General features: G+C 41.0%; 1 protein-coding gene across 1 annotated transcript; it reads left to right on the top strand.

The window, feature by feature from the left end:
* Nucleotides 1–14,232: 14,232 nt before the first annotated feature.
* Nucleotides 14,233–15,186, top strand: NPBWR1 (neuropeptides B and W receptor 1). Its single transcript, XM_005244604.4, is given in 3 exon segments — nucleotides 14,233–14,928; nucleotides 14,931–15,083; nucleotides 15,085–15,186. Coding segments are annotated over 3 exon segments (951 nt in total).
* Nucleotides 15,187–16,405: the final 1,219 nt, after the last annotated feature.

The raw sequence follows: 16,405 nt of genomic DNA, 5'->3' as shown, positions 1-16,405 counted from the left end.
ACAGGAAAAAAATATTTCCACAAACAAAACAAAAAATAAAACCACCAACTAACCGTGCCCCAATGAACATTAAGTAGTTATAACCATTTGCTTCCTGTTAAAGAATAATGTGGGTTTTAGCAGCTGACAGTTTCCCTGGTAATATTTTCAGTACAAGAGGGTTATTTATTTCTAGTATAAATTATCAAACTGAAAAAGTAGTAGAACCTCTTAGCAATGAGTAAACAGCACTGTGTTTGGGCATGAGCAATGCGTGAATCCTTTCTTATTTTACTCCCCAAAGGGCAAAAAACCCAGACGTGTGAAAGATAAGGGGGGCACAACATACTGTAAAATTAATTCTTAAAAGGTAAGTCTCATGTTGCCTTGTGCCAAAGACAAGATTTACAATGTGGTTTTACACAAACTCACTTATCTAATTCCAGGACTCTTGCGGTTTCCAACCCTGGAAATACCAGTGTGTATTGTGGTATGAATAGCTGCTTCATACAGATTTCCACAGAGCACTTTATCTGCTTTACCAGTTGTATACAGTCTTTTACATCACAGTTCATTCCAAGGCAGGCAAACTTCATTTCCATCATGTTTGGCATAGAAAAGAGACTGTATCTGTGCATGGCAAATGAGACATAAATGGGGTAAATCTCAAAGCCCTCAAAGTCTCTCTGATATTCTATATCTAAAGCTAGACCTCCTCAAAACTCACTGAAACCCTTAAGGTCTCCATTATTGTTTATTTTCCTCTGCAGAAGGCATACATCAAAGAGAAAACAAAAGTATTAATAAATCAGAGTGGAGGACATTAAAAAACCCACAGAAAATCAAACTGAAGAATATTAAAAAGTGCTTTGCAATATGGTAAACAAAACATCTGCAAGGGGATTAGCTCAATCTTCTTGTAGTTTGCTGTCCTCTTCTTCAAAGCATGAAAGGAGTTTGCTGTATGCTGTGTTTGATACACTTCGACTTTTCAGGCTACTTATGGACCGGAATATAAAAAGCTCTTTGAAGCATCTTCTCACTTTGATGCTTCTGGTTTTCACTTTCATTTATTTCAGCTGTCTCCCTGACGTCAAATGCTCTAATGTTTTTGGCAGAGATTGCTGCAAAAAAAGACATTTGGTAACTTCATTATGACAGTTTCTTTCAAGTTTATGTTCTGCTCCTTTTGTCTCATTTAGTAATTTTTACAGAGAATGCAAGGGCATTCCAGCCATGATAGTTTACTATCACTTTCTGTTTTCATCATTTCATGAAGTGCATACACCGCATTAGAGTGCTGCCATTTGAGAGAGCGCCTGAGGGCCTGGCTATCCCACATCACACACGTTAAGGCTGCAAGACTGCAGCAGCAGCTGGCTTAGGGCGTTCTACAGGTAGAAAGAAATAAACTGCAGATCTGCACATTTGATGGTTTCAGACATCCAACTTCAATAAAACTGAGTCAAACTCTGAAGAGTTCAGAGAAAAACACCAGGAAGAGAAGGTCTGGAATACAGGACTGCACAAGGCTGAAAAGTGGCAAAAAATGTGGTCCAGAATATTTCAAACAGTGTGTATCCCAGAGTCTCTGGAACAGATCTAATGAAGTGATTAATAGCCCTAGATGGCAAGTTTTAGAAATTTGATTAATAGTGTCTCTTTTTCCACCACTGACATCGCATAATACAACTTGGTGCATATAAGTGCATCTCTAAGTACTAGCAGGGAATACAAGTGAGTTTTGCTCCTTTGCCCTCAGCCTCCAAGAGGCCTCTAAATCTATAGTGAAACTTTTTATCTCCAGTCATTTTTTCCCCATTCATCTTTTCCTGTTTTATGTTGTATTTGTGTCTGTGGTTGTGATCAAAAATTATCAATGATTATTCTGGGATGCCTGAACTGACAGTCAGGGTGAGTGACATCTAATTTTACACATGGGCATACATGTTAGACGAAACTCCTCCAGATTTTCTAACAAATAACCCTTTAATTGGAAGTTTACCATCTTAGATTAGTTAACAGTGCCCTTGGGTATATTCTAAGACCATATTCATAAAATTTAAATTAATTCTTCTGTATTTCAGAATAATTCACAGTAGAAAACACACAATTACATATATTTTTTCATTTCCAAATGTGTAATTACATAGAAAGCATGAAGGAGTAAAACACCTTCAAAACCCTTGGACATTTGAACATGAACTGATAAACACAGTAAAGTGACTTAAGTCAGATGCACTTGCAAACCACATCAGGAACAGGTTGAAAGGCTTTTCCAGGGAGAAATCCTGATTGTGTAAATTCTATGGCAGCTGCTTATCAAGTAGCGCATTAAGATCCCAGAAAACTTTTAATAATTAAAGAAAAGCTTTTAATAAATGAGAAAACTCTCCCTAACTTTAAAACATTTTTTTGTTGTTTATGTAGAGGGTACCATTGTCTTTACTTACCTCATGTACTTAAAAAGAAAAATCCACCCCAAAATCTCAGAAACAAGACAAAAGAAGAGTTAGCCTGAAGCTTACATTTGCTCTGTAAAAGGTACCATTCTGCATTTAAAAAAAAAAAAAAGAAAAAAAAAAAAAGAGTAGAACAGCAATAGAATCATTTAGCTTTCACCTGACAAAAATACTAGAAGACCGAAGCTTTCAGATGCCTTTATCAAAAGAAAAAAAAAATAAAAATCCAAGGGCCTTGCTTTTCATCCAAGGCAGAAAATGCATAAATGAAAATGAGCTGGTCAATGAGACCCAGCGTCCTACAGCAGGCAAGAGAAGGTCTCTAAGGAAGATTTAAAAAGCAGAGCAAGTATATTGCAGCACTTCCCTGGAATGGCCGTTCTGCTTCCAACAAGTTGCATTAAGGAACTTTGCGAGCTAAAGCAGGCAGTAAAAACCAGAAAAAAATGGGATTTTTTCCCTCCTTGCTTTAAGGTATCCAAAGTACATGAACTGCTTAACTGATAAGTAAAACCACTGCTTAACATACCTACTCTTAAACCTGTTTATTTTAAACCTACTTTTCCTCTATCTGTCAAGTATGAATGAATGTTTAAAGGATGAGATTCTCAAAGCAGCTACAGAAACAAAATTACCACCACCACCCCAGGAAAGTGTTATAAGGAAAACCACAAATATCACATCTAACACTGAAGATCTTTCTTCCTAAGAAGGGACTGAGAATAAAATAAAAACTGAGGACATACAAACAGGTTTTTAAGATCATGGTAGTTCCCTGGTAATTGCACAGAGTATTTCTTACATCTATTTATTCCAAACAAGGTCATTAAATTCCACAAGTATTGTGATTACCTATCTATAATATTTTGAAGTCATAAACAATTTGATTTGTTTCTCATCTGGGGACAATATGGATTTTCCACCCATAACACAGAATATAGCAGTTAATACTGGATTAGTATTGTAATAGACTCTAGCTCACCAGGTTGGGACCCCATGACTTTGAGATTACATATATACGGTGTCAGTTACTGCTCTGAAGATTTTCTACTGTAGTAGTCAAGCCAGGGAAAAAGATATCCAAATCTCTACAGTATGGGCAAAGAGCCAGCACTCAAATGACTTTCATATGGAAATTCATTACTGAATCAGAAAGCATTTGACCAGAAGGGATAATAAGTACTAGATAAATGTTTTCCTAAGGATCTTTCCTGAGCCAGTTCCTTGTTTTCAGAGAGATGGAGTAGAATACTTGTTCCCCACTGTTTAACAGGGGCGGGGATGGTGGAGGTGCCTTAATGGGGGCAGGGGGTTGCTGCAGGAATGATCACCATCAGAAATTAGGAAAAAGGTAACATAGCATTATTTTTTTCCTGTTATTTGAAATAACAGAATTGTTTACCTCCATCTGTCATTTGTTGTTTTGCAAAGTCTGGTGCCCAAGAAGGGCTGTTCAAATCTGTGCCATTCACACCTACAAGCATTTTTGTAGCCCTTTCATCAAATTGACTTGGTCCTCAGCTCCTTCAGTATAGAAGTTTCTTTTACAGCAAATGAAGAGAATGGAGGCAAGTCGTTCACCTCCAGAGAAATCACAGCGTTAACAGTTCCATCTCAAATGACATGGTATTGTATTATAAGCAGAGATGAATATATCTTTGTGAATTTACTTCTCAGACACGGTCTTGCTGCATTTCATAGCATCATTTCATTAAAATCATAGGGCAGGAAAACATTTAGGTTTAGCAAAGTATCCTGCAAGTATTAAAGACCACTCCCTTATTTCCCTTGCCTGAGGATTGTATAAATCCATTCTAGTACTTATTTCTGAAGACAAGCAAGCATAAGGACGGATTCTTGAGAAAGGAATTAATAGATTTAGGTTAAGCTTGTTAAAAAGCTTTGAATTACTGCAGTTTATTAGGACTAAGCTTCAAAAGGCGTATTATTAATAATTTTCTGTCCAGTGCTCATTAATATTTTTTCATGGCTTTACGTTTCTCATGTATATGCTAATTTATTACGAAGAAGTCCTCTAAAAGAGTCTATGTTGGCCTTAAAGTCACTACCAGCCTATGCTGGAGACTCTGCTTTAGTTGATAGGTGAAAAAATTGTGTACTTGCCCAGCTGGTGATGCTCGGGGAGAATATTTTTACTTGCTCATCTATGCCCCATTGAAGCCACAGACATTAGTAATTGTTTTTGCATGAAGCCAAATTAAACCACAACCTTTTGTCTCCCTACCGTCCCACACTCCCAAAGGAGCTACAATTTACAGATGCAGTGGACACTCCGACAACAAAATGATTATTCATTGGTATTCTCATCCTGCAGCTGGCAAATTTGAACATGTGAAATGTGTAGTAGCTGATAATGCTTATGGAACAGATGTCTTTTCACAGTGTATCTGGCAAAAAATTAAAAAAAAAAATGGATTTTTTTCATCTGCTTCTGTGTGATACCTTTGATGCCCCAGTGGACATGTTAAGTAGCAATTCTATTTGAAGATTCCTTGAGAACTGGCATCCTGACCATAGAAAAAGACACAATCTTGGAATGAAGTAAACTCTTGACATTTACCGCCTTTGCTTAATTTTACCCTTCAAGAGCTGATTTATTTTAAATGTAACTCCCCAGCTTCACCCGAAGTGAACATCTCCCCCATTTTCCCTCCAGGTCTCAACCCAAGTCCCTGACTGTCTTCCTTCACTTCCTCAAGTTCACAAGGTGTCATTTAATCTGTAGCTGTGTCAGGCAGGCACTTGGTCATCAGCACCTGTGCGAAGCCGCAGGTAGTGTGTGCCATAACCAATTGCATCAGATGACATTCTATAGTATCAGAGCACTGATACTCGCTGTATAGGGCACCAGCCAAGGCAGCAAACAAAGGTGTCTGCACAGTGTACTGCTTCCACCTCTCAAAAGCTACACAGTGCAGAAGGGCTTCTCTATGAAACTTGGGATCAGGTTCCTTCACTGAGGACACCTGGACAGCTCTGGATCATTGGAAACATTGCTGAAAAGTGGCAGAAATGAAGCGATGATTTCTTATATATTTATAATGGTATGACATATACTTTCACCAATGGTGAGACAGATCTCAGAGGCCTGCCCAGTCTCCAGGGTTCTCTTATGGTCCTGGTTAAGTTTCAGAGACCACAAGTATATTTTACTGGTTAGAATTAGCAACAGGAGAAAATAAGGAGTTTCTTATGGCGATGCTGTAGGAGCGGAATAGGGAATATCCTCTCTAGGATCACTTGGAGGGGGCTGCAGCAAAGTTTTAGAACTTACATAAAAACTTGAGACTTAGAAACATAGAACATCTTAACACATGAAAAAAAAGTGCTAAAAAGAAAACCAGGAAAGGAAGATAAGCAGATGCCCAGGACTGACAGAGTGAAGGGAACATTTCCAACAAGCCTCAGGCAAATTCAGCTTGCTGCTCCCATGGATTCTTAATCTGTTTCATAAAGAAGGTTAAGAAGGTGAGACCCAGAACACTCATGCACTGTTTGGGGAACAGGACCTGGAATGAATGTCACTGCCTGCCCAGCCATGCTCTGCCCTGGCCCGTGTCCCTGCCTCCCACTCGGAGCCTCTTTGCAATTCTCCTGCCTTCTGATCAGCAACTTGCTTCACTTTCAGCAAAAAAACTGCAAACAGATGCTTTTGGCATGAGAAAGCTTCCAAAGCACCCCTTCTACAATCCCAACTGCTTCCCACACCATGACCAGCCTGGTTCTTCAGTGCTTAAGCTGCCCTTGTTAAATACTTGCTATACCATTTTCAAGCTGCTCACCCAAGCATCCTCCTCAAGTAACCTCAACAAAATTTTTGCTATTGCAGTTGTTTCAACAATGCACCATTAACGACATCTAGATTAGTATAATTATTATACTGTACATTATAGAAAATAAAAATTAAATGCTACCTATTTTGCAGCATTAAAATGTGGCATGGATATATTCCAGGCATACAAGAATCCCACTTTCTGTGGCTGAAATAAATGGCACACCAGTATTTGCAAGGAAAAGTCAATAGTTCTTCTGGCAAAAAAACAGGATTTTCAGTGTTAGATTTCTCACTTGGGTTCATTCCTGACAGACTTTGAGTCCACACACTGTGGTTCCACACACATGCACACATATAAACTAAACAGTACCCAGGAAAACAATCATTCACCAAAATTAATTATCACTTTTGGAAGGCAAAATAGTTCCACCAGTAACATTTCTTCTTTTCTCACTCTGAAGGTTCCCTGATGTGATGTCTTATTGCAAACTTTCCCTGGTGTGATGTCCACATGGGCCAGCCACTTTTCCCAAGCAATTCCCTGGCACGGCTCAGGAGAGGCCAGGTACCATTCCTGGTGGGCAGTACTCCTCAAGCCACCACGATTTGGAGGCAGGATTTAGCACTCTGGGGTGCAGACTGTTTATGCCTACCAGCCTCAGTGCTGAAAAGTAATTAAGAAATCCAGATAACATTTAGTTTTCCTCACACAGACACAGAAACTACGCACTGCCTATCCCAAATTAGTTTTGTTTGCACACCATTTGCTGCACTTTGCAAATCAAAGAATTATGTTTTAGTGCTTAGGTGGAAAAAAAGTGGGGCAAGTAGGAATTAGGTATCTGGTTAGAGAACCCTCACTTCCATTAGAACCATTCAATGCTTGTGGACAGGGGAAGGGACTGCAGTGTTGAAAAGCCCCAAGCAGCACTTCTAGCTGGTAGAAAGCATATGTGCTGCAGGAGTCAAGATCCTTAAGGTTTTTTTCTGGAAACTCCCTCTAAAACATCACCATAAAATCCTCATGGACTGCGGATCAGAAAAGGCAGCATCTCAACAAGCAGGAATAACACATGAAGCTGTCAGTCTGCCCATCTGCCCCTTCCTACCTTAGCCGAGATTGCCCGCATCTGGTGCTGAGTCAACACCTCTCGCAGCAGCTGCAGTTCCCTCCACAGCATCACTGCTGCTACTGACCAGCTCCCTACAGGGAGCAAAACCTTTTGTATGGGGCACAGTTCTACCTTAAGATCAGGCTAAAGTTCACTTGAGGTACATATCCTTGGGTGAAACCAGCAAAATACAAAATGGTTTCAAGCATTGGCTTCTTGACAGCATCTGAGGCTCAGTCCTGTCCTACTGTTGAGCAAAAAGCTGCTGAAAAGAAACAGTCCGCTGAAAAGCAACAGTTCAGAGCAACCAGCCGGTGGTTTTAGGTGAAAGGTAGGTTACCGTGAGGGTATCAAGGAGTGGAAAACCAAAGTAAAAACCTTAAAAATAGAAAAGTCACAGCATACCTGAGTATTCACGTTGAGGAAGAAAAAGCTGGATGCTTGGTTCTGCTGCAAATCAGAACAGTTAATTACATACCAATTTTTCAAAATCTTGGCCAGAGGCCTGACTTTTTTTTTCCTCCTTATACTGCCTGGCAGCATTACAGGTCCCAAGAACAAATCTAAATCAATTCTTTGCTTGTTAGCACTGAGCTAGTCTTTCCAGGAGAATTCTCTGCCTGGTGCTATCCAGATTGAGTTGAAAATGTAATGAATTTCTCATATTTATTTTTTTTCTGAGAAAGAAAAAAAGCCCTCTTTTGGGAACCTCTATCTGTGTTAGCGCTGCTGTGATTAGAAATTGCTTGAACAGTCTCCTTCCTCGTCCTATAGAAGGGGCTATCAGCAAAAAGGGCAACACACAGGCTGTCAGACTCCTGTTTCTGTGCCATCCAGGTTGACTGATTTTTTTCCTGGGGCACTGAGGCAGGTCTTCTTGAACAAGCTGCCTATGAGACAGTGCTAATGATCCAAGTCTACTCTGCTGGCTCTCTAATATTATTTCAGTTTTCACAACTAATAGCAAGCCTCTCCTCTGTACCTTGAGGATTGTTAAGTTTCATCTAAACATTAAAACAAACAACACAAGAAGCAACACAAGGGAAAACGAAAGGACAGGTTATGTCACATCACAGGACACAGGAGATGATAGAACTATTCCCAGGCTGGGGTAGTCCAGCTGGTAATTTAGGCAATATTAGTCCATCAGTAAGCACATTGCTCTGCGTTTACCTTTGGTGGGAACAACAGCATGCTGGAATAATGCATACTACAGTTTACACACATGCACACAAAGTTGCATTAGTCTAGTCTCCAGCAGCTGAGAATGCAAGTTCTCTTGAACATGTGGTAAAATGAAAAGGAACAGTCAAGTTCCAGCATTGGCATAGACCTAGAACTGGTCAAAATGGTGAAAACTGACCTAGACCTAGCTACAGAGTGGCCAGAGGCCACAAATGTATGAGTCACTTACTATAGCAATCAAACTTACTCCTGCCTGGCTGGAGCTACAGACAAACAGAAACAATTGGACTAGAAAGCAATGACAAGTTTTTATTCAAGAGCATTCATCACAAAATAGGTAACAGTGTCCCAAAACTTCAGAAACAATCTTGGGAACATAGGCCATAAACAGCACATGCAGAAACAAAGCACGAAAAAACAAGTATTGTTCCTGCTATTTGTGTTGCACACAGCTCAAAGTTAACGTGAAGTATTTAGAAGAAAGGATTTAAGTTTTCCGTGTAAAATGCGGTAAGTCTTTGTGTTCCATCTCACATACAGAAATCTTTTGTTAGCCAGCACCTAAGCAGTAAGCTAGAGAGAAAATAAAGACTGTATCTATGTATAAGTCCCCCTATATATATGTATAAAAGCAACATGGTTTCCTTCCTTGTTTATCCTCCCATTTTATGTTTGTGGAAGTTATAGTTGCTCCTTCATTTATTTCATTTTTCTAAAGACTTTTTAATAGATGTCCATTACAACATCTAGCTTCTCCCCTTCCCACCCCAAAAAAATCAGACTGTGTATACTAATTTATTTTCATAGTCCTCTTTGCTCCTAGCCCTTTCCATTCCTCTCTGCCTATGCATCGCTTTTGTCAAAAAATAAATCACTGGACTTCTTTCAAGGCACATATTGAAGATGAACTCCTGAAGTAAAGAGAGAAGGTGGTCCTGGCTTGTAATATGAATCCTTTTTTTCTTAGTTTCTATGTCACACACACTGGCAACTCCTTTATCATATACTGTATAAAAGAGCATTTTTATTATATCTTAAATTAGTGCAGAAGTATGCTATCTCCCTGTAAAATGTGCTACGCATCACTATGACAGTTTTAATGCTGGTTAGATTTGTTGAGATGTTTGGGGGGTTTTTTGTTGTTGTTAGGGGTTTTTTAATGCCACATAGTAAACATCTCTCATTTGTTTAGAGTAACCAAAGAAGTGGCAAGATTCAGCATACTGATAAAGACTGACTATCCTATAGGTTTATAATCTCCTTTTGAATTGCCAAAATACATAACAAGCAGTACTAGTAAATAAAGAAATAATCCTGACAGCTTTTGGATGTAGGATATAAATTATTTTGGAATATATGTTCTAGGACACTAAATCTAATTTTTCATGCATTGCTATTCAGCCTCTGTACTCCATCAGTCCAATTAAACACTAGGGATAAAATATGAGTTTTAAAATGTAATTAATTGTTAGACTTCTCTTTAGCTTTATATAATACTTAAAAGGAACTTTTTTTCTACTACACTCTTAAAGATTTCCTTCCCACATAGTTAACCCTTGAAGCTATTTCCACCAAAAGGAACCAGTTAGAAGAGAGGAAAATAATGAGAATAAGTAAATCACCACAAGGACTCTATCAGCCAGATTGGAAACCCACAGCATTTTAAGCATAACTGCATTCATAATGATCACATTATGCATGTAATCTTGCTGTATTCATCACCTTTCAGCTCTGTTGAAGGGTTTCTTGTTCAGCCATGGATTACTCACCAGATGTTCTGTGCTTTCTCAAAGGATATTCTTCTTTACAGAGTGTTGTTAGATAGTATCATTTTCGGTCAAGGTTTGATATTATGCAATTGCATCAAAAACATGTAGGTTCCTCTAAAAAGTTGATTTTTTATTAATGTATAATTTGCTGGGATCATTCTGGTTTCAAAGGCTTAAAATAAGAATTCAACATGGTTGAATCACAGAATAATTTGGGTTAGAGGGACTTCTGAACGTCACATAACCCAATTCCCTGCTCAAAGCAGTGCCAACTTCAAACTTAGACCAGGCTATTCAGTACCGTGTCCAGTCAAATTCTGATTATCTTCAGGGATGGAGCAGTGTTCAGAAGCTCAATCACCCTCACTGTGAATACATGTATTCCTTACATCTAGTCAGAATTTACCTTGCTGTAATTTGCAACTGCTGTCAGTCATCCTGTTGTTTTGCAACTGCAAGATTTTGACTCTGTCTTCTCCATAACCCACATTTAGATGGCTGGAGACAGCAATTAGTTTCCCCCAGCCCCCATACCTTCTCTTCTCCATGCAGAAGAAATCCAGTTCCCTCAACATCTACCATCCCAATGGGCCTCCACTGCACTTAGCTGCGGTTTCTCAACGTCTTTCTTCTGCAGGAGAGCCCAAATTGTGTGGTATCACAATCACCAAATCACAAAAACTGCTTCCCTTGACCTGTTGACTACATGCTTGCTGACACAACACAGAATGTGGTTAGCCTTCACTGTTACAAGGGGTCTCTACTCACTGACAACCATCTTGTTCTCTACCAGGTACTCTATGTTCTTTCCTGCAAAATTGCTCCCTAGTGAGGCAGCGTCTAACCTCTACTCTTGGGGGGGTGGGGGTGGGGGGTGTCCATCTTGGCCAAAGGAAATTTTTACCTTTTAGAACTTAACTTGGTTTCTGTCAGACCATTTCTGAACAGCTTCCCTGCCCTCCAGCATACTGACCACGCTCCCCAGTTTGGTAACACCTGTGAACTTCTCCAGAGGTGTATCCCATCCCATCGTTGAGGTCCCTAAAGAAGACGCTAAAAAAGTATCAGCCCCAGTACTAACTCCTGAAAAAAACCTACCATTAGGGGTTTTCTGACACTGACCACCAATTAGATGTTCAATTGCTGACGGCTACTCTTTGACCCATCTATTCAACACAGCTGTGCTGAAGGCTTTGTTAAAAGTTGAGGCAAGAAACACCTGTTGTTGTTGCCTCACCCACCGAGTCAATCACCTTATTACAGAGAGCAACTAGGTTAGTCAGGTGTGATTTGCACTTGGGGAATCTAAGCTGGTTGTTCTAAAACATTTTCTTGTTCTTTGTGTTCCTGGAAATGGCTTCCAGCAGATTTTCCCCCATGGTCTTCCCAGAGACTGAGGTGTAGCAGAGAACTTTGTAGTTCCCTGGATTGTCTTCCTTGCTGTTTCTGCACGTGAGTATGACATGCCTTTTGCAGTCACCAGAGGCCTTCCCTAGTGACTATGAGTAGAGGGTCACAAATTTTATTTATTTAGGTTATCTGCTATATTACTGCAATGATATAACTCAGCCATATGCTATGGCTGAGGTTCTCCAATAACATCTCTACATAAAAACATTTGTTTAGAATACCAGAAAGCAAATCACAGTCAATTTTTTTTACTATGTTGGTGCTATTATGGCGTTACTCAGCATTTGTGTTCTGTTTGAGCTGTGCCATGGCTATCTTAAAACAAAGGTGAAATATTATGAAAGGTTTCAGTAGGCATCGGTAGAAATTCCTACTTCAGTAGGAATCCTGAGGGAACAAAACAATTCTAAAACAAGAGGAATGCCACAAAGCTTCTCCAGAGAAATATATGTGGAAAAAAAGGGAAAACAGCTGAATTAGTTTAATCATTATTAAATTAGCATTTTCTAATTGGAATTATTTGGGCAGAGGTAGATAAAAAGGGGAAGAGGGATCTCATCTTAATAGAGATACTTAATAGAGGTACTATCTGCATGAGATCAATTGAAAGAAAAGAGTGAATGAAAATATGGTCACTGGGAGTTTTCATTGCATCTAAAATGGGAAATATACTTCCTAGAGAAACTTTACAAAGCTATATTCCCTTTGGGGTAACTGTACCTGTCTTTGGGTCAGAAAACCTGACTCAAGTGCTAATTTCTAATAAACTTCATAGCAAAGGTGACACTTTCATTGCTTGTCTTGTGAAACTATAAAGTACACAGAAAAGGGATCGAAACTCCGTAATAAGCCTTGCAGCACAGTACTTCCATCATTCTCGTAGGAGCACAGAAATATGCAAACACCTTTTCTTCTCAAATCTTTCCATAAAAGAAGTCAAGAACAACAGAGCAGACAGTGTGCTTTGTATGGTGAAGTATCATTTGCTATATTATGTACTTAGTAGTATAAAATAAAATAAGCCAGAGCACTAGAAAGCATAACCACAATGAAACAAAGCTACTTTTCTTTGCTTGTACATTTTTATCTATTTACTCATTAATCTAGTTGCTTGTATTTTCATATTTGTGATATCCTGCTAATCTAGGTAATTATGCATCAGAATATGGGACAATCAGAGCCAGGCTGTATTTGTCTCTCACTCCATAGTGTTAGCTTAGTGATATTAAACAATTTTGCCAAATTATTTACCCAAAGATGTATGTATTATATTATTAGTAAATTTATTAATAATTAGTTTTGATGTATGTGGTTAGTACTGCTGGTAACAACACAAAAGAAGCTGTTTACACTTATGATTTAAGAGATGTAAACCATTATCCAAATAAAAATGAAGTGAAATAGTTTTTACACCACATACTTCTTGAAAAATCAGGATAATCAGGAAATCTGAATTGCCCTCTAAAAAGCATTGCCTCCCTGGGGTTATATAGAAGTCTATCCTTATCACAGTGTGAAGGTGTGAAAGTGTCAGGCAGAGATACAGGAACTCCTGTGCATCCCTCCTGCTTCAGTTTGATACCCACACCCCATGACAAACACCTTTTCGGGGCAAGACGTAGAGCATCACCTGACAGCCAGGGCAGCCCCTGGCCCAGGCAGGTGGTGGATGCTGCCCCAGCACGACAGGCAGATGCTACCTACAGCTGGGATTTCTCTCGCCACCATCGGGAGGAGATGTGACTGCAGGTAATGGCACAAATCTCTTGCCAGTGGTCCAGCTCCCGACTTTTAAACCACTCTCTCTATGGTTCGTGTTACCTATCTGTTGCTGCCTAGATGCAGGGAAGCACGCATTTAACTCTCAGAATCAAGCTCAGGATCCTGCCTGCACAGAGCCAGGACACACATCTCCCCACTGACCCACTCCCACGTCCCCCCGGGAGCCCCACTGCTGCAGACAGCCTGGCAGAGTTCAGTGCATCCTTCCTCCCCTTCCAAAGTGCTCGGCCCCGTCAGGAAGTGGGGGTGTTTTTGGTTTTTGAGGAGAATCCCAAAGATACCAGCTCCTCCCGAGGGCAGGAGTTCTGTGGTCTGACCCAGCACCCGGAGGCACCTTGGAGGGGTGGGGGGTGGCGGTCAGGTTGGACAGCTGGGCTCCCAAATGAGTGTTGTCACCTTGGGGTGGTCACTTTGGGGGAGTCCGAGGCTGGGTGCTGACCCTGCATGGCATCCATTGGTGCAGGAGGTGGGAATAGGCAACTGTTGGGGGACCACCCCTGCTCTGGGGGGATGGTGGGACCCTCCACTGCTGGCTGAGCCCTTGGTGACCTTCCCTTGCTCCCGGCAGGGCAGCAGTGAGCAGCGTGTGTGAGACCTCGGTGGCTGGATGCACCAGAGGAGACAGGCTTGAGAAAAGCAGGGATCTCACCTTTTTTCCTCCACTTCCAATCTGTCCCCATTACCAGTGGGCCTGGCCACACTCTTCTATGGCCATGGAGGATTGAGATCGATTCCTCATGAGGAGACTGTACCAGGTAGGGAATAGAGGTCTGAATATGTCCACTCCTTCACTGAGCTCCAGCTTTTATGTCACAGTGCCTGTCATGTACTCAGTCATCTGTGCCATGGGGCTGACAGGCCATGCCGCCATCATCTTTGTAATCCTCAAAGCCCCAAAGATGGAAACAGTCACCAACATCTTCATCCTTAACCTGGCCATTGCTGATGAGCTCTTTAACCTGGTGCTACCCATCAATATTGCTGACTACCTGCTCCTGGAGTGGTCCTTTAGAGAGTTCATGTGCAAACTCATCATCTCCGTAGACCAGTACGACCCCTTCTCCAGCATCTGCTTCCTCACTGTCACAAGCACTGACCACTACCAGGTTGTGGCAGCCACCACAATGTCCAGGAAGATGTCCTACCATGCCTATTGAGCAGCCAAGGTTGTGAGCCTTTGCGTCTGGTCCTTAATCACAGTCATCATCCTGCCCTTCACTGTCTTTGCTAGGATTCACAAGGAGCAGGGGCACTCCCAGTGTGTCTTTGTATTCCCCTACCCTGAAAGCAAGTGGCAGAAAGGCAGTCGGATCTACATCTTTATTTTAGGCTTTGTCATCCCCGTGTCCACCACCTGCATCCTCTACAGCACCCTGCTGTGCATATTGAAACACATACACTTCACTTGCAATGCAAAAGCCCTGGACAAAGCCCAAAAAAAGAGGTGACACTGATGGTGGTTTTCATCCTGGCTGTGTGCCTGTTCTTCTGGATGCCATGTCACCTTAGCATAGTGGTGGCCCTCACCACAGATATCCCATAAACCCCACACACCATTGGGATATCCTACTTCGTCACTAGCTTGAGTTAGTTATACCAACAGCTGCTTCAATCCTTTTCTGTATGCCTTTCTGGATGACAGTTTCCAGAGAAGTTTTCACAAACAGAAAGATTGTAGAACCGCTTCATAAAGTCAGTCTTCTGCCCCCTCCTGTGTCCCTCTCACAGTCATCTGCTCTTCCTGGGTGGCCAGCCCAGTGAGTGCTTTCTCTGCAGTCTCCTTGTGACAGTCAGATCCAGATTCAGGGCTTCAGACTGTCTCACTGCACAAGACACAAACTGGGGACAGGTGGATCTTTCTCAACTGTCCTGCACTCATTTCCTCAGCAGAGCTCTCCATCCCTTACCCTTCCCCAACACCCCCACCCACCCGCTTTTTTTTTTTTTGTTGGTTTTTTTTTCAAATTCCTTCTCTCTAACATGCTTTCTGTCTTAGGTTTGTAGCTCACAGAGCTGCCGCAGTTTCCCTTTTCCCTTTTTAAAAGTATCGCTCTGTGAACTCAAGCCACGTGACTGCCTCTGTTAGTGATGGTTCACAAGGCACTATAAAGGTGTGCTAATGAGTGTCTTGCTTAATGATTCCTCAGCCTCCTTCATATCCACAGGACCTGCTTACCCAATGTCTTGCAGACCTGGCAATACTGAAAAGGATAAGCAATAGACCAGGGTACTGAGCTCATTTCAGTTTACAGGGGACTGAGATAAGGTAGTCAAAATTCATGATATCAGGCAAAGCAGACCTCAGCCTGGCTTTAAGGAAGAAAGAGCAAGCCCTCACTAGTGACTAAAATACACAGATATGGGTTTGGGGCCACTTGCTGTGGAAAACAGCTTAACAGTGTACTTGGTAGCTGTAATTTTTAAAATTTGCAGTTCTTGTTTGCATCAGAAGTGGTGTTTACTTTTTTGTTTGTCACATGTTTATCGGCAATCTCCTTCCTGCACATACAAATCTTTGTTTGTTGGTTTGTGGTTGGGGTTTTTTTCATCCTAGAAAACAGAATTGGAAGGTATCTTCACAACAACTAAGTCTCTAAGGGTTTGAAAAGGAGTTGCTGAAGTGTGGGAAATATTCTGACTTCTTCCCTACACAGCATAAATAACATATGCAGTGATTAGGTTACTTTTAACAGTCTCTCACACACCTGTACTCTGCTTGCTGGTGAGATTTAATATTTCTCTTAATGAGGACAAAGGACGTAAAACAAGAAAATATTAGGTTAATTTTATGTGGAGGAGGGGGGAGAGGGTCAGTGAAAGTTTCACCAGAACTCACATGTCCCATAACTGCATGAGGAAGGGTTTTTTCCTCTTCTCTCCTCTTTCAACCCTCTAGGGAAAAACTGGAAA

The sequence above is a fragment of the Falco peregrinus genome, chromosome 3 (genome assembly GCF_023634155.1).
Source record: "Falco peregrinus isolate bFalPer1 chromosome 3, bFalPer1.pri, whole genome shotgun sequence".
NCBI classification, from domain to species: domain Eukaryota; kingdom Metazoa; phylum Chordata; class Aves; order Falconiformes; family Falconidae; genus Falco; species Falco peregrinus.
Note: the sequence above shows the minus strand (reverse complement) of the source record. Positions and strands in the feature narration are given on the sequence as shown.